We start from the raw sequence: 17,696 nt of genomic DNA on the forward strand, positions 1-17,696 counted from the left end.
TGTGACAAAGACCATTTGCTTAACATGTAAACCTGTATGTATATGTATGTGTGTGTGTGTGTATGTATGTATGTATGTATGTATGTATGTGTGTGTGTGTGTATGTATGTATGTATATATATATATATATATACCTTTTTTGACTTCAACTTGTCTAGGTGAATGAGCTAGTGCAGGTGGAGACCTACCTGCGCAGTGAGGGCGTGCTAGTGAGGTATTGGTACCCTATTGAGATGCTGGAGCGCCCGCCCGCTGGATCTCGACGGACCGCAGCTAATGGCTTAGTCTCCCTGGACAGCAGCAACATTCAAATCCATAGGTAATGTATGAATCTAATGGGAATGAGCATTATATAACTACATCCTGCTTCCGTGCTCAAACTAGTATCTTGCTTTGCTGTTTTGCTGCAGGGAACTGCTTCGGTGTGAGAGTGCGTTGGCTCGGTTGTACTGCCGTATGGCCTTGCTCAACATCTTTGCCCCAAAGAATCCCCACACCTTCACCCGTCTCTTCCACATACCTGCTATACGTGACATCACCTTAGAACACCTGCAACTGCTATCCAATCAGCTGCTGGCTCCACCCCTCCCTGGTGAGTATCTATCTTTCTTGTGAATCACTGGGTCTCTAAAAGTAGTAATAATGTTTCTGTGCCGTTTGCTCTGATGTTGTTCTTCTCGCAGATGGCACAATTAGTTCTAGTTCTATCCTGCTGGCCCAGTCAATGCTTCACAACCTCCAGGGACAAAGCTGCTCTCCCTCAGAGCTATTCTACCAGGGTAATGCTCAGGCCATCCGGGAGTGGCTGACAGTGGCTATCACTCGTGCCTTGCATCAAGGAGAGGAAAGCCTGCTGGAGCTCACTAAGCAAATCTGCTGCTTCCTACAGGTTATCTCTTCCAATCAATGCCTGATTTAATAAACGTCTCTCTGGATACCTACCCTGTTTGTAAAGATGCTAATATTTTTATACACTTCTGTTTATTTTGACAGAACGCACCAGAGCAATTTACATCTGAGGAGTTTTCTGTGACGGAGTCAAAGGTAAGCTTGGATGTCAGCTTTCCAGGCGCTGCATTTGTGATCGTATCGTGCAAGGAGAGCCAGCTAGGCTGCCGCAAAGAGTGAGTTCCTTACTAATGTTCAACTTCAGCAATTCATGATGAACTCAGATTTTTCACCATCCATTTCCTGTTAAATGCTTTTAATTATCACCTGTCTTTTCCACTACATTAGCTCCAGCCTGTACAAGGCCCCATGGGCTCGAGTCATGGTGTATGGCCTGGGTCACAAAGTGCGTCGAAATGGCCAGCTAAATCTGATGGAGGCGGTGTGCTATCCGCTTGATGCCTCACCTACCAACACAGGCCTTACTCCCCCTCCCACCACCAACCAATACCCATCTGTCATTATACCCACTGATAAGGTGCACATCAAATTGGGTGAGTGTCTAAAACCAAAAGGGGAACTCATACAGGCTGCTTCAACTTAAAAAGATGAAAATGTGTTCCATGGTTGAATGGACTTAAATATAATATTGTCTTGATTTTAGGGGTGTCACCCCCTCCGGGTGCTGTGTTGGTGTTGCACTCCTTGCCACTGGAGTTTCCTCTGGCCGTGGCATTTGCTGAACAGCTGTTGACTTGGAAGCTGGGTGAGGGCAATGAGCAATCAGAGGACGAGCTGGACACTGTTCCCTCATCTGTGCTACTGCAGGTGGTAGAACTACTCGGTACGTTGACCACCAGCTCTGACGACACTTTAACGATTTGTTTTTTTTTGGACATTTGGATATTATTGAAATCTTAGTTTCTGATTTAAAAAAAAACATGCAATACAAACATAGGATATGTTACCTAAATGCCACCTACATATGCTAAATGTTTGATGTAGACTTTCAAGACTTGATTTTTCAAAACTGCACTCAACACACAGTCATACATCTTCCATCTTATACGTGTTATTCCCCACTAGTTCCATCACAAGATAAATCATGCCAAATATGTTGATTTCAACAACTTTTAGTTTTTTCTTTTTTTTCTTTTAGGTGGTTTGCTTTGGAGCACTGATCTGGCGCCCTCTATAAAAGAACTCATCTTTCACTTGTTGGCTGAGCTTTTACGGAAGATCCACCACTTGGAGCAGCGTAAGAGCCCCGCTGGGCTCTCCAGCTCCATTGCTCTGCTGCTCAACCCCTGCCTCGCAGTGCTCATGGCCCTGCAGACAGAACTCCGAAAGCTCTACGACCGGGAGACTCAGGGATGGACCACTGTAGGGGCTGGAGGAGGGGGGTCTTCGTCTGGAGGTGTTGCGTTGGCTCTCGGGGCAGAGCAGAGCCGGTTCTCCACCTATTTCCACGCTTTGATGGAGGTGTGTCTGGCTGTGGCAGAGGTGACACTTCCCCTCAATGTTGGTGGATCTTCAGTGGGAGCCCTGTCTTCCACCAGTGCACCCAACCTTAGTGACTCTTCTTCATCCTCGTCATCGTCCCCAGGCCAGACGCCACAGAGCCCCAGTCTGTTATCCAAGCGGAAGAAGGTGAAGATGAAGCGTGAGAGAGCAGCGGCTGCAGTGGCAGCGGTAGTCTCTGGGAAACGGGGAAGTAGAGGTGCACGGCTGTCAGAGAGTGACAGTGCACTGCTGAACATGGCGGGTAGTAAACCTGAGGACATGCTGTGGTTCCACCGCTGCCTCACTCTCCTGATGATTCTTCGGCATCTTGCTAATAAAGACCCACAGGGCTTAAGTGTGACCAGTGACGCAGTGACAGATGCTTGCCAAGCCCTAGTGGGCCCCACTGCCCACAGTCGCCTGCTGGTGCTCTCAGGTATCCCGACGCATCTGGAGGAGGCCGTGGTTCGAAATGCTATCCGCAGGGCTTGCAACGCACATGGAGGGCTCTTCAAAGATGAAATCTTCATTCCTCTGCAGGAAGAGGACCCTAAAAAGCCCAAAGCTGGAGCTGGGGTTTCTAGCCCTCAGGAAGGTAAAGTGGGCACTGAACCTGAGCGACCCTTCCCCAACAACGGAGGTCCCGAAAGTCCTGACAGCTCGAGCAGTGTGACTCCAGCTATGAGCGTCAGTGCTTCAGCTTCTACCAGCCAGACTTCGATCTGCAGCTCCTCTCAGGGGGTGTCCCGCACTGCCAGTGAACTTTCTGTCGATCAGGAGCTGTTAGCTGTTCCGGCTCTCAACCCTGCTGCTGCAGCTTCAGCTGGTTCATACCCCCAGCAGGGCCCCCAAGACCCTCAGACTGTCTCTAGTCAGGAGAGTCTAGATACCTCGTTGTGTAGTACAGGAAGTCTAGGGAGTCTGGGCAGCTTGGGGGAGCCACTCGACAGCGCAGAAACACCGTCTGTGTCAGATGGGGGCTCTATGAATACTGTCACCTCCCTTGAGAGCAATGCAGTCATGGCTAGGCCCATCAAGGGTTATGCTGTCATTGAGGTGGGTTGATTTTAAAACCCAATAATAAATCTAAACTGTTAGATTTTGTGTTGTTTAAATACGTTCATCTTTTTTCTTTTTTGTTAATCATAGGTTCGTTCTCGGGCAAAAGTGGAAAAAATCCGTGCCAGTCTTTTCAACAGCAGTGACCTGATTGGCTTGTCCAGTCTTGAAGGTGAAGAGGAACTAATGGAGCTGACCAATGAAGAGATCCTCACAGCCTCCAGTGTTAACCAAAGCCTGTTTGACACACAGGGAAGCTCTGCCCTTGAAGATTACTTCCTGGACAAGTCAGTCAGAGGTTAGTGTTTGATCACCATATTTGTATTTTCAGCTTTTTCTACACAGTTCCACTAGTTTTGCCCGTGTCCGCTTAACATTTAATAATTAATTTCTATGTTTCAAGGTGACAAGCTCGTATCCGGAGCAAGAGATGTCCTCACAGATGTGTTTAAGAGCTGCGTGCACTCAGAGCAGATGCTCAGCCTCACTCCGGCCAAGCCAGTGAAAGTGTCTGACATTTACCTCAGCAAGGAACAGATCAATGCTCAGACCCCTGGCAACCTACTGCATACTTTCTTCACCAATGTTAGACATCCAAAGAAAGTACTGGAGGACCAGCTTACTCAGGTATAATACAACACATTGTCAGCAAAAATGTTGTGAGTCAAAGCTACTTGATGCTCAATTGTTCAGTGATCATTTTGAAATGGTACTCATGTACTCTTGTATCTACTCATGTGTGTAAATGTGATTTGTTTGTACCAGATTCTTAGAAAGTACGGCACTCCTAAGCCCAATAAGAACAAATACAGCAAAGCAGGAAAAGAACAGCACCAAGGCAAGGTAGTGAGCACCAAAAGGCCCATCACCAAGCCTCCCACCAAGGAAAAGTCTGTCCTCCACAGTGTCAGGTGAATAATATGTTTTCAATCACAAGTTTAGGTACACTTACATTTTGGCACAATAATGATTATTTATTAAACTTGCTGGTCTTCTGACTCTACCAGGACTGCTTTGAGTGAAAAGAAGACAGTTCTAAAACCAAAATCTCCAGAAAAATCCAGACCTGATGAGAAGGAAGTGGAGAAATCTCCTGCTAAGAAAGCTGAAGGTTGGCAGTAATGACACACACTTTGATAACACAAGTCACTGAATACGAATGTTTTAGTTCTAGACAGTGGGGTTAAAGTAATGTTTGCAAAATGTAACTAACAGAGACTAAATCGTTTCTTCTTAACAATTACATAACGACTTTGCTCTATACCTATCCCTTTGCTTAAATTTGGGTTTTATAATGAAAATTATCAATCTAGTGACAGAAAAGTAAAGATTTCTTCTTTTGTCTTATATATATATATATATATATATATATATATATATATATATATATATATATATATATATATATATATATATATATATATATATATATATATATATATATATATAATTTATTTTTTTTAAATAACTATATTGGTATGATGCTACCCTACAAAAGAGTATTTTTTTTAAATACAAGCTGCCTCACATACTGCCTTGTCTTAAGTTACAGAGGAGAAGTACCTGACACTGGAAGGCTTCCATAAATTTGCTGTTGACCGTGCCAAGCAGGACATCCGCAGTGTCTGGAGGGCAATTTTGGCTTGTGGTTATGACCTCCACTTTGAAAGGTGAGACTGGGGAATGTCATACCCAATAACCAGACGTCAGAATTCTGTAACTTGTATACTGTCAAATAAACCAGCTGAAAAAATGGGCCCTTTTCAAAGAAATAAGTCACTACGTTTTCAAAATTTCCAAGCATAGAATTTTATTTGAAATTGATATCTTTCTTCATTGTCACACCAGTTATCGAAGTGTAATGCAGCATGACATCTGTAGAAATTTCTATTCTTGAAAATACAAAAGGAGACTTTCACTGAATACAAAATACTTCCATCTTTCTCGCATCCAAACACCTGTTCATCTTTGATAAAGTGCTGTTCGTGACTAAACATAATGGAAGATCTCTACTAACCGCCGCTGTCCTCTATACCAGGTGCACCTGTATAGACACTCGACACGCCCAGAAGGCCTGCAGAAAGTGGAGCTTGGAAATGGACGTGGCATTGGTCCAGTACATCAGCAGGCTCTGCCGTCACCTGGCCATCACACCAGCCAGACTACACCCCCATGAAGTTTACCTGGATTCTGGAGATACTGCTGATCCTCGTGTGGTCACCCTGCTTAGTAAGTGCACGTCTTGTTTGTTGTGTCTGTGTCAACAAGATAAAAAGTTGGCCTATTTCTCCTCCCCCCAAATTATTTTTGTCAAAATCCAAGGCACACAAAGTCAACTAGATAGTTATACATGCATACTCTGTAAGTCCCACTTTGTTTTGCAGTTGTTTTGTAATTTAGTGCATTTAACTTGTGTGTGTGTTTCCAGATGTACCCATGGAGAGCATGCGCTTGCGTTTTGCTCTTCTGCAGTCCCTCAACAACACCTTGGAGAGTTTCTTCCTGCCGCTAGTGGAGCTGAGACAGACACTGACCTATCAAAACAGCATTGCAGCGTTGTTATGTGAGGCCAAAGGTGAGCAGCATGTAGCCCGTAGGTGTCAAACTTAAGGCCCGCGGGCCAAATGTGGCCACGTCATTTCATGTGGCCCGCGAGAGCTTTGCCTTAAGGTTTGATTGTCTAAAAACAAATTGCTCAAAAGCATGCTTTGACCAAAAACTACATTTCCCCACATTGAAAATGAGTTTGACACCCCTGATGTAGCTGGTAAAGGAGACATAACGGGCCAAGTTAATCCAACTGTGGTTTGACCTATATAGGAAATAGGTGGTTAAATCTGTATAATTTCCCTCACTACCCGCTATGCCTACTGGTTACAGGTCTAATCTTCTATGACACTAAGGTTACTGTCATGAACAGAGTACTGAATGCTACAGTGCAGCGGACAGCTGACCATGCTGCCCCAGAGATTACACTGGACCCTCTGGAGATCGTGGGAGGTATGCGTTCCTTTTACTTGTTCACATGTTTATTGTTTCCCATTTCCTATCACTTGTACTGGATCTTTGCAAACATTCTTTTAATTTCTCTGGCATCTGTTGTACAGGTGAGATCAGATCATCAGAGAACACATATTTATGCCAGGCAGCACGCCAGCTTTCTTGCGTGCCGTCGTCCCAGCTTTGTGTGAAACTGGCTAGTGGAGGAGACCCGACCTATGCCTTTAATATCCGCTTCACTGGCGAGGAAGTTCATGGCACAAGTTAGAATTTCTCCTTCACAATTTTTTTTGGTGCTGTCTCACTGATTTTTTTCAAACCTCACTGTAACTTTGATGAATCTGTCTCTGCAGGTGGTTCCTTCAGACATTTCCTGTGGCAGGTGTGCAAGGAGTTACAGAGTTCTGCTCTTTCTCTGCTGCTCCTCTGCCCCAGTGCTGCAGCCAACCGTAACAAGGTAAAGTTTTTCAGGATCTGACATGTTTTTTAGTATGACCGTTTTATCACTCTTTTGTTCATCCAACAAGGCACATATACACTTTGTTCTTGTTTGGATTGACTCTCCATGTTTCCTCACAGTTTTGAAAAGTAACTAAGAAATGTTTGACAACATTCACAGTAAAATGTGGTGACATTTTTAATAATAATCACAAAGCAAGTGCTCTGTTAATTATTATCTCAATATTGGAGGTTTTCTAAGAATCCTATTTGAGGGAGGGGGGATCATATATAGCACAAGAAAGTAAATAAAAAATGATGCAATATTAATCTTTGTTGTGTGTTGGTGTTCTCAGGGGAAGTACATTCTGACGCCCTGCCCTATCAGCTATGCAGAAGAACAATTGTTGCACTTCTTTGGCCAGCTTCTTGGCATAGCCATCCGTGCTGATGTGCCACTTCCTTTAGACCTCCTGGGCTCCTTTTGGAAGGGTCTGGCGGGCGAGTCCCTCGACCCAGAGCAGGACCTGCAGGAAGCTGATGTGCTGACCTACAACTACGTTAAGAAGTTTGAAAATGTAAGGGACCACTGTTGTATACCTCATGTTGTTTACTGCTTACACCATTATTCTATGGACCTTAATGAGCCTTTTGTTTTCTGACCCTGCAGACGAGTGATGAGACAGAGCTGGAGGCCCTGTGTGCAGAGATCTCCTCCCTACACCATTCAGGAGAAAGCCCTGACTCTCCCAGCCGGCCCTGCTGCACCTTCACCTATGTCACTATGTTGGGCGATGAGGTGGAGCTTTGTCAGGGTGGTCGAAGCCTCACCGTCAGGTACAGGAATCTTTCCTTGGAAACTTAACTCAATCAACTTTTAAAACTGCAGTTATATATAAGACCTTGTTGTTAATATCCTGACGTCTTCATCTTTTACACATTGTGTGCTTATTAAGCTGGGAGAATAAGGATTTGTACGCACGGGCGGTGCGGAGTCTTCGTCTGAGGGAGCTGCAGAACAAAGAGTGTATGACGGCGGTGAGTGCCGGGCTCGGTTCAATCATTCCCTTACAGCTGCTCACCATGCTCAGCCCCTTGGAGATGGAGCTGCGCACCTGCGGCTTGCCTTACATCAACCTGGAGTTCCTCAAGGTATGTTTGTGTGGAAGTGACTGTTGAAATCTGTGTAAACATACATTGCAAACCTGTTGTGACTCAATCACTAATATATATGGTTTGCATGAGAAACACTTTATTTTCCTTAAGGTTAGTATTAATACAATGTAATCAAGGTATGTCCTGCTCTCTCTTACTCTGTAGGCTCACACCATGTATCAGGTGGGTCTGATGGAGACCGACCAGCACATCGAGTTCTTCTGGATCGCCTTGGAGATGTTCACGCAAGAAGAGCTCTGCAAGTTCATTAAGTTTGCCTGCAACCAGGAGCGAATACCATTCACTTGCCCCTGCAAAGATGGAGGGCCAGACACTGCCCATGTTCCCCCCTACCCCATGAAGATCGCCCCTCCTGATGGCGCTGCAGGTAAAGGCTAACAAGTTTTCAACAGGGCTGTGATTGTACGCAGGGGCTGCTATCTCTGAGTGAGGTTCTTCTTAGTGCAGAGAATACTGATAGTGATTTTAAAATCCCCTCATCCTGTAATCTTCGATGGACTTTGAACATGTTGTTTACAGTGGTGTATAGTAACAAAGTAGAAATACTTTGTTCCTGTAGTTAAGTCCTATTTGGGATATCTGTATTATTTATATTTTTCTTGACTTTTTACTTCCCTACATTTTGCAAAGAAAACTGGTACTTTTACTCCAATACATTTCCCCTGAAACCTTCGTTACTTGCTACAAAGTCAAATCTATCTTTAGAAGAAAAATGAATGATAAGAACGACATCAGGGACTGTGGTGGAACACAGACTCCACCAAGCAGGTTTGCAGAATCACAATATTATGCATTTGCCTCTACATCCTTTAGTCCAGCGCTCAAAAACCTTAATGCGCCACGGACCGATTACGTCTAAGACAATATTTTCACGAACGAGTCCCATCTTGGGGCGACAGGAGCAGCGACACCTAATGTGTGTTTATGTGCAGTCGACTTTGTGAAACAGACTTCAGTTTCATTTTTGGGGAAACATATACATGTAAGCTCTTGACATGTGTCAAGATGTTCTATATGAGGTTACGCACAGACGGATGTATCCGGTCATTTTTCAAAATGTGCAATCATCTCATCTCTCACAAAAGTAGGATCTGTCACGTTGTCACTATTTAGAATGGCAAGCTAATAATACTCAGGTTTACTACAAATAAGATACGTTAACACTCACTTTAATCACCTAGACAAGCTTGTAATCGTGAACACTTGCTACCCAGCAACTCATCGGCACTCCTGCAGTTTCTTGTAAAACATCCATAACAAGACTCATTATGCAAGTAGTAAGTGATGTTGTTGTGATGCAACTTCCTGTTTCTTTTTTTCTCCAGGTCAGCCAGACTCGCGCTACATTCGCGTGGAGACCTGTATGTTCATGGTGAAACTGCCCCAGTACACGTCTTTGGATGTGATGCTGGAGAAACTGCGATACGCCATCCACTACCGCGAGGACCCTCTAAGCGGTTAGGAAGACTTGACAACCCCATGCTCTCAAGCGTAAACAGCTCTTTACGCTCTGCTGCTTCAACAAAATTACATGTTTTACTTTGTTTTATTTTGGATGGCTATTAAAGCTTTGCATGTTTATCCCTACTTTTTTTTTGCAGTTTCTACAAATACTTTTATGATATGTTTGATGCATTTTTGTGAAGAATTCAGGGAAGACGCGTGTCTGTTCTGGTTGCACTGAGTTTGAGGATAGCATTGAAGTGAAACAACTGTGACACACTTTTTAAGTTTGCCTTCCCCTTTCCCTCCCTTTAACAGAGTGTTTCAGTCGAGTTCTGTGAATTTAACAACTAAATAGGATGATTTCAGATCAGCACTTTACAGTTTCAAATTGAATTCAAGATTGCTGAATCCTCTTTCTGATAACATTTTAGTATTGAAAGTCTGGTTTCAGCAAAACTATGTGTTGTGGAACTTTGCATTGCTGTGAAGGCAACAAACAAACTGTATCCCTCCTAATGCTTAACCTAGCTGCCTCCCCTCTGTGGGGGCATTTGCTGTAGGAGCCTCTCTCCAGAGGGTGATGCTGGATGTGTGTGAAGAGAAACCCATGATTTCCATAGAATGATCTGACGTTTAAGACGCAGGTACGACTACTACCAGAAAAAAGGAAATGTAAGATGCTGCCTATTTTTCACCATGTCAGCTATGAGCAGGCACAATACGTGAACAAGTGCTGTACAGGATATTATGTAGTTTACTGCCTGTTTAAAAAAAAAAGAACTGCTAATGGACTAACTTATGCGTATTTAAACTGAATACATTTTATCCAAGTCTCTGAAGAGAGGGTATTTAAGTCATGTAAAAACTCATATTAATCCATTAGTTTATGAAATTGCTCTTTGATTTTTCGAGTAGCTTTGGCTGCATGTTAGGTCAGGTAGTTGGAAGATAGGGGAGGCCTGCTGGCTCTAATATGCTTGCGTTCCAGATTTGTGAAATCCTGTGTCGCTTTGTGAAAATGGGAAGGAGCCGCCCTCCTACATGGTTTGTGTGCTACTGAATGTGCAACAGCCCCCCCTCGGACCCCAACATACACAATCTACACATACACTGGGGCAAAGGAGGCGGATTATCCTTAGTTCTGCCTTTTCATAAGTTTCTTTATTGAAAGAAGAGGATTTTGCTGGTTTTCTTTGTTTGTTCATTTTACCCATAACCAAATATTTAGCTGTGTAAAAATTGAATTTGAGGGAAAAAAATGTAAATAGACTGACGTTATGTTTGATGGCAGTTTTTATTAATTGCTAATTCACTTCACCTTATAATTTTTGGTTTGCACTACTCTTCCAAGAAAATATTATAAAATGAGCAAACTAGGCAATGTCTGTTGGATATCCAGTTTGTTGTGTTGTTATTTTTTATGAATTTTGGAAATACCAGTAATTGTATCACCTTTTTGTCTTGTACTCGGATGGATTCAATTTCTTCTACTCATGGTGAAACGTGTTCTTGTATGAGTAAAATCACCATTTTACTTGGATAGAACTGAAAATCATTTGATGCATATTGGATTGTTAAATTGCTTGCAAGTTTTTGTTTTGGTTCGGCTCTTTTGAAGGGTGACATACCGCTGCTAACAGGGACGCTCTCTTCTACTTCCTCCTCCGGGGTGGTGGATAAGGTTATAAAAAGGACATATCCATACGAAGAGGTGTTGCGATAAAATGTGTGATGTACATTTACTTGATATTTATTACAATTATTTATGGTTGCATTAACTTAACTTTTACTGTCTTACCTCTGCTCATCAGAAACTTAACATATCTAAAATGGATTATACAGATGTAAAGAATCAGATGGCATTTGAGATTTCTGTGTCACAATAAAGAAATGTCTTCATGTACAAATTACATTTTTCATGCTTCATGTATTTTTTGTTTTGAACATGTTCATGCTTACTTTAAGCCAATGTATTGCTTAGATAAACATCCAATGTGATTTGGGAAAAACATGTTTGCTTTTGCCAAATCCTCCCAAATTAGGTCATTTACATACGTGACATGGTGTCGCGGACTTGCCTGTTACAAGTGTGCATAGACAATGGCTGTTGGTCATGATTAATGATGACTGTGAAACATGTTTTGTCTTCTTTAGGACATGCCTTTTATGTAAGGATCACTTACGACCAACTCTGGTTCTGTCACCAGACACTTTTTCAAAGCAGCAAGTGCTGGGCCAGGCCAGTTCCAGCTGGCTACAGCAAGCACCTCACCGATTCACACTGTTCTTTCAGCTCCTTTTATATGCTATATCAAAAGGGAACCATCGAAAACTACAGACACAATGTTTCATCAGCAAAAATGGCTTATTATATCTAACTTATTAGTTAGATATTTCCGCTGCAAGCTCAGTTGAGAGGAGAGCTGTATTATGTATATCGCTCTTCAGCTGAGCTATCAGCAAAGAGCAGAACTGATTTCTCAGATAATGTTTAACAAAAAAAAAACTATAGGTTAAATTTTCCTCATTTTTCGTTTTAATGTGTCTAGTTTTAATAGCATGTTTACCAGGGGTTACTCAAGAGCAATTCTAGGAATGTCTCCAGCATGTGACTGGTTGGTTTCCAGTTGTCCCTCACATACAGCTGTCGCCCCTCTTTGTGACATAAGCCCACCCCCGTCTTAGTGATCGTCAGACCATTGTATAGCTAGGAAAAGTGCCACATACCTAAACACCCAGCCAATTGAATGCTGGTAAGTTAAAGGGTGTGGAGGTGTCTGCTGTGGTCATGCAACATGTGATTGACCCAGAAACACCTTGTGTCTTCCAACACGTGAGGCCATTGACCTGCAAGGTTGTTTACTTTACCTTGTGCTGTTTATTAAAAATCTAGGATGTCAATGTTGACCAAATTCATTTTTTAAAGTTACTGGTTGAATTTAAAACTTTTTGTCATTCATTCATAAGGAATCAATTCTGGTTCAGAATGTATTCCTGTATGCGTTGTGCCTGTCAACGCAGTCACTGGGGAGAGGGGAACTTCATTGGAAAGTAAGCTACTGAAACTATTAATGAATTGTCATATCATGCTACGGCTGAGCTTGTAATTAAACTGTGGCCCAAATGCACAATGTGCTTCCACTGTTTGAACATCCCTGTTAGTGATTCACATAACAAATGCAACTCATATACAACATGTAAACATGTCGTATACACTTTTTATATAATTAATTACTTTGGTTTTCCTTTGGAAGAGGGAAATTTATGATTAGCAAAATCTGTTTAGATAATGTGCCATTTATTAAACACTTGACATGTCTACTTATATCAAAACATCTTGGAATATATTTCTATAAAATTGGGATCAAGATACACACTAGGCAGGACTACACCATTGTGACAAAGTTTGGCATTTCTGCACAAACAATGTATTGTTACAATTCATGTATGTATACAATTCAATATGAAATTAGCTAATATTGCCTGGCCTATTCATCTTTTAGCTTCAGTATTAAAACAGTGTTGAACTCTTTTAGGAAGATAGAAAACACATTTTTAAAAGTCTGTTTTCTGTTGGTCATGTTTTGATGAAGGGGTATGATCTGTATTTTAAATCATCTGCAGTCAGAAATAATGTGTCAGGGCAGATAAATGATTCTTTAGGTACAATATTCAGACATACAGTTTATTCATTTTAAAATATAATTTAATGTACAAAAGCAGAACAAAACAAAAGCACACTAAATAGAAAAGCAAACCCCTAAATTTGTCTGTACATTTCAAAGAGGTTTCTCCAGTAGCAGCGTCTCACAGTCTGGAATGATTTGGTCTATAGAGGACATGAATATGCGGCTTTATGGATGGAGCCATGCTGATGGACAAGTGAAGGAAAGGTCAAGAGCACCTGAGATACATTAAATAATACCGAGCTGTTTTTTCAGCTTCCTCAGCTGCTCCATGCTGATGTTGTTGCCACCGCACACCACAATGACCACCGGGCCCAGGCTCTGTGCCAGCTTGCCTTCATCCTGCAACCTTTTGATAATGTCACTGTACACAGCTGCCAGGGCAGCACCACAGGCCGGCTCCACCAGGATCTTCTCATCATCTGCAGAAAGTTGAGATACCGGGAGAGTTCAGTCTCACAGATGATTGGTGCCATTAAAGATCTGTTGTGCATCTGTTCAGGTGCAGGTTGCACTCACCAACGAAGCGATCCACAGCTTTTACAGCCTCCTGGTCTGTGATTACTTCTGAAAAAACCTTGTGCTCATTCACCAATTTGAAGGTCTGTGCAGACACCCTTGTCAGACCTAGTGTGGTTGCAACACTTGAGAAAAATAAAGGGTTAGTCTTTGATGCACAAAGAGGAACTATGTGAGAAAGAATTTGGAAAATGTCATTTGAAAACAATATACGGATCTATGAGTAGATTTTACCTGGTTATTTCACTTAAAGTGACCAGCTCCCCGGCCTTCATTGCTGCATTCAGGCTATGCGCTCCCATGGTTTCCATGGCTACAATGGGCACGTCAGCCCAGTCGGCACGTCGCAGTCCCTCCACCACTCCGTTCAGCAGGCCTCCACCTCCCACCGACAGCACGATCGCTCCCGGCTTCTCCTGTAGGTCTTGCTCCAGCTCCTTCACCAGAGACGTGTGGCCTTCCCTTCACACACAAACATGACCCTACTGTAAGTTCCTTTAAATTCAATTAAGATTTAAGTGTAATGCGAACAAGGAAACAGTCAGGTCTTTTTTGCGCACCCTGGGTGTCAGTAATTTGCGGTCTGTGGTGTAGGTTAGAAATGATCTGACAGTCCCTCAACGGTAGCACTGTGATAAGATACCATGCATCTGACATAACACTTCATCCAGCCCCTGCTGAATGACATCACAAGATAAGACAGGTGCTAAAACTATTTCATTTGTATAGGAGAGGTAAATAATAATCTGTTTTATCACGTCTTTGTCTCTTATCTCCTTATGACAGACAGATTACTATGCAGGAATGTCTGCACAGAGCATATAATTATGTACATGCTGTCCCAATCCCTGAAGGACAGATAAACAGAGATCATCTCACCAGATGAGTGGATCATCAAAGGGGGAGATGAATATCCAGCTGGGGTTATTTGCCACAAGCTGCTGTCCATATTCAATGCTTTCATTTAGAGCCTGAAAGAGACAAGATGCAACGTCATTTCATCGGGTGAATCATTCAGCATTCTAAGTCTGTTCCACATGTAAAAATTGGGTGACAAGAAATACTTGTAACCAGAACCCAACAATACATGTATCTAGGCATGCTTAAAATAGAGTTTGATTGATGTAAAGATTGTAGTTAACAATCCATAACATGACTAACCTTGCCGTGGATAACCACATCGGCGCCTTCGTCCTTCATGCGCTCCACTGTTGGGCTTGGTGTAACACTTGGAACCACTATGGTTGCAGGTACCCCGAGCTGACGGGCAGAATACGCTGCTGCCATACCAGCATTTCCTCCTGTTGGGACCAAACGTTTCAAAGATTACACACCAAAACACACCAACACAGGCAAAGATAGCTCATACATTGTTCTTCCTTTAGCTATCACCTGAACAGCAGACAAACCGATCACATCCTCGATCAGCCCACTACAAGAAAAAAAACACATTACAGTGAAAAAGGGGACCATTACATCGGCCCAGTGTTTAGACTGGGGCTGGAACAGGTCCATACAGGTTCATACGGATGTTTGCTAAGCATCTCAACCACACTACAGGACAAAACACCTCTCTCCAGACAAGAAGAGAAATACTCACAGTTTTGCAGAGGTGTCCGATGCCCCTGATCTTAAAGGATCCTGTAGGCTGGGATGAATCCAACTTGAGGTAAACAGAGGTCCCAGTTAATTTAGTCAGGGCGAGGCTCTGCCTCACTGGAGTTGCCACATGAAGCGTCTTCTGGGTCTTCATCTCACTGTGGAACAGACCAGCACAGAAAAGGTTTTCCAGAGACAAGGGCCAAATCATTTGAAACATCAATATTTTCAAAGATCATTCACAAAAATGTACCAGTCTCAGATGGATGGCAGGGTAACACGCTGTACTGGGTATCACTGATCCCAATCTTCCTTCTTCACTTTACGCTGTCATCTTTCCTGCCTATATAGCCACTTGAGATGTGGGCTTGACAAAGGAGTCCCACTTTCAGACCAATCAGCATGAGGCATGAGGCAGACCTTCCCAGTAGTGAACACTGAGGGTGAAACAAATTATTAATTTTAGTTTCAGTTTTCTTTTGACAGTCTTCTGTCACAGCAGAATGTGTAATTGTATAATGTTAAAACTGGAATATGTGGGTCCTCTGCACTGGTGTGACTGGGAGGACTATATGCACTACATACAAATAACCCATCTTGTGCTGACACAATTGAGATTGACTGTTTTAATCAGTGTACTTGACAGAAAACATATTTTCAACAAGTTATCCTTGTGGTATCCTCACGTAGACCTCACGTGACACACGCTATCCTTTGCATGTTCCTCTTTCCTCTAAAGGAAATGCATGCACCACCGGCATTACCAAATGAGTCGCGACTATTTTGGCCCCGACCAAAAGCGGGAACAGCCTCTGTGTGGACGGTTCAAACCTGAACGATCCAGTGTGGCGACAACGAGCTGCTGTCTCAAGATGACTGGACTATAACCTGCTTTAATATGGTTGCTCAGCGTGACAATGTCTTCAAAATGAGGTTTCAATGAAGCGTCAGTGGTACAATGTAACTCAGTGACTTCAGACTACAATTTTTTAGCTATTTGTAGTCGCCTAACTTGAGTATTTACTTTTTCTACATACTTTTTTATTATAATATACTTTTTACTCCTTGAAAAATATCAGATATTCTAAGTTAATTTGCATAATTACATTTGATATTAAAAGTCATATTATTATATTATAAAATTATACTAATTAAATTGTCCGTCAGTGGCCTTTCTGAAACAATAAGAATTAGACCACCTATAACATCAAAATATAGCATCCATGCATCATCAATACAAGCAGGCATTATTAATACTTTTTTACATTTTAAAAACATACTGTTCTGAATACATGTTGCCTAGATTTATGCTGGAAACAATACTTTTTACTTTACTTATAATAGACTATCTTTCTTTACATTTTACCAGAGTGCTTCTTCATCACTGCATGTAGGTCAGACTGTCACACAAGTTTGCTCAGTGTGTCAGGTGATCAGCAACCCAGAACTGAAGGGTCTAAGCTGTCTTGATTTCAAACACATTGATATTAATTGTTATGATTTCTGAACCTTGTAAAACCCTCTTTGCTAATACAGACCTTAAAAATAACAGCACAAATATGCATTGTGGATGAAGTGAAAATAATGCCCAGCAATTTACTAGACATGTATCAAATTTCTGCACGCTTCTGAAAGCTTGCATATATAGAACAATATTCATAAGGAGCTGTTAGCAAAGACTGAAACCAGTCTTGAAAGCAAACAGGAGCAGTGGGTCAGTGGTCAACATTGTAAATTCTTCATGCCAAAAATGGGCTTGATCGCCACCCTTTTCCATGCAGAGACTTTCTTTTTAGAATTTGATTCTATTGTTTGACTGGTGCCAATGATACAAAAGCTTAGGTCAGGTGATCGAAAACAGGCCTTTGTCTGAAAAGTAAAAGCATGAAAACTGTCATCTACTTACATTTGTGTCTTAGCACCCAGTATAATGTGTTGAAAAATCAAAAGTAAACCAACAAAAGATTCCTCCACGTCATTAATATTATATTTCGTACAAATTCTATTGCATAATTCTACACCTTGCAAAGAGTGGAAAGCCTTCCCTCCTCCAAACATTAAATTCCAACTTTATAGAAATGATGAGTCATTTGTTAAGCTTCTTCAGAGAATTTGGAGGCTTTTCCTTATAGTCCACACCGTGATAGTTTTTACATTGATTTATGGCATGTGTGATTACAAATAACGAAACTGTCTTTTTCACAGCAGACATTTTTACTCGTCAGAGCAGGAAAGCTGGTGTCAAGGCCGAAGAGTACTCAAAATAATCTTTACACCACCTGCTGGTGAAGAGCTGCACATACATGTTTTACATCAGAGACCATACTTTAGTGTGGTTTTAAAACACTTATTTCTGCAATATAATTGTTGTAATCTTAGTCT

The 17,696-nt window shown here is 42.1% G+C and overlaps 3 protein-coding genes across 9 annotated transcripts in view; 2 read left to right on the forward strand and 1 right to left on the reverse strand.

The window, feature by feature from the left end:
• Positions 1-9,651, forward strand: part of LOC137779268 (probable E3 ubiquitin-protein ligase HECTD4) — a 34,389-nt gene extending 24,738 nt beyond the window's left edge. For 6 of the 7 annotated variants that reach the window (XM_068566877.1, XM_068566883.1, XM_068566878.1 and 3 more), the window contains exons 55-76: positions 159-319; positions 411-592; positions 684-889; positions 994-1,124; positions 1,237-1,442; positions 1,553-1,732; positions 2,048-3,447; positions 3,541-3,748; positions 3,854-4,077; positions 4,216-4,361; positions 4,458-4,561; positions 4,997-5,120; positions 5,489-5,679; positions 5,879-6,025; positions 6,331-6,450; positions 6,558-6,713; positions 6,804-6,907; positions 7,245-7,466; positions 7,559-7,725; positions 7,845-8,040; positions 8,209-8,431; positions 9,390-9,651. In XM_068566877.1, coding sequence (XP_068422978.1) covers positions 159-319; positions 411-592; positions 684-889; positions 994-1,124; positions 1,237-1,442; positions 1,553-1,732; positions 2,048-3,447; positions 3,541-3,748; positions 3,854-4,077; positions 4,216-4,361; positions 4,458-4,561; positions 4,997-5,120; positions 5,489-5,679; positions 5,879-6,025; positions 6,331-6,450; positions 6,558-6,713; positions 6,804-6,907; positions 7,245-7,466; positions 7,559-7,725; positions 7,845-8,040; positions 8,209-8,431; positions 9,390-9,526 — 4,935 coding nt within the window. In that variant the 3' untranslated portion in view covers positions 9,527-9,651. The remainder of the gene's footprint in view (positions 1-158; positions 320-410; positions 593-683; positions 890-993; positions 1,125-1,236; positions 1,443-1,552; positions 1,733-2,047; positions 3,448-3,540; positions 3,749-3,853; positions 4,078-4,215; positions 4,362-4,457; positions 4,562-4,996; positions 5,121-5,488; positions 5,680-5,878; positions 6,026-6,330; positions 6,451-6,557; positions 6,714-6,803; positions 6,908-7,244; positions 7,467-7,558; positions 7,726-7,844; positions 8,041-8,208; positions 8,432-9,389) is intronic. The other variant, XM_068566879.1, reaches the window with a different exon arrangement.
• Positions 9,652-13,424: 3,773 nt separating this feature from the next.
• LOC137805240 (L-serine dehydratase/L-threonine deaminase-like) lies at positions 13,425-15,604 on the reverse strand. The gene is made up of 8 exons (XM_068605052.1): positions 15,568-15,604; positions 15,316-15,472; positions 15,108-15,147; positions 14,877-15,016; positions 14,595-14,686; positions 13,950-14,177; positions 13,716-13,840; positions 13,425-13,618 (listed from the first exon to the last, which is right to left on the reverse strand). The coding sequence occupies exons 2-8, from the start codon at positions 15,466-15,468 to the stop codon at positions 13,425-13,427; spliced, it is 972 nt and encodes a 323-aa protein (XP_068461153.1). The 5' UTR covers positions 15,469-15,472; positions 15,568-15,604.
• LOC137805239 (tetratricopeptide repeat protein 28-like) overlaps positions 14,093-17,696 on the forward strand; it is a 159,301-nt gene continuing 155,697 nt past the window's right edge. Inside the window, exon 1 of the mRNA XM_068605050.1 lies at positions 14,093-14,202. The gene's annotated coding sequence lies outside the window, so the exon portion shown is untranslated. The remainder of the gene's footprint in view (positions 14,203-17,696) is intronic.

Source organism: Clinocottus analis, unplaced genomic scaffold (assembly GCF_023055335.1).
Source record: "Clinocottus analis isolate CAN_PGR_092001 unplaced genomic scaffold, fCliAna1.0.p SCAF_7, whole genome shotgun sequence".
Classification (NCBI taxonomy): Eukaryota; Metazoa; Chordata; class Actinopteri; order Perciformes; family Cottidae; genus Clinocottus; species Clinocottus analis.

What these genes read in the sequence shown, in the direction of transcription:
- LOC137805240 (XM_068605052.1), bottom strand. Translation starts at nt 15,468, where the DNA reads ATGAAGACCCAGAAGACGCTTCATGTGGCAACTCCAGTGAGGCAGAGC. An exon ending in TCGGACACCTCTGCAAAACT is followed by an intron (nt 15,148 to 15,315) that starts GTGAGTATTTCT and finishes TTTTTCTTGTAG; the next exon opens with TGGGCTGATCGAGGATGTGA. An exon ending in AGCTGTGGATCGCTTCGTTG is followed by an intron (nt 13,619 to 13,715) that starts GTGAGTGCAACC and finishes AACTTTCTGCAG; the next exon opens with ATGATGAGAAGATCCTGGTG.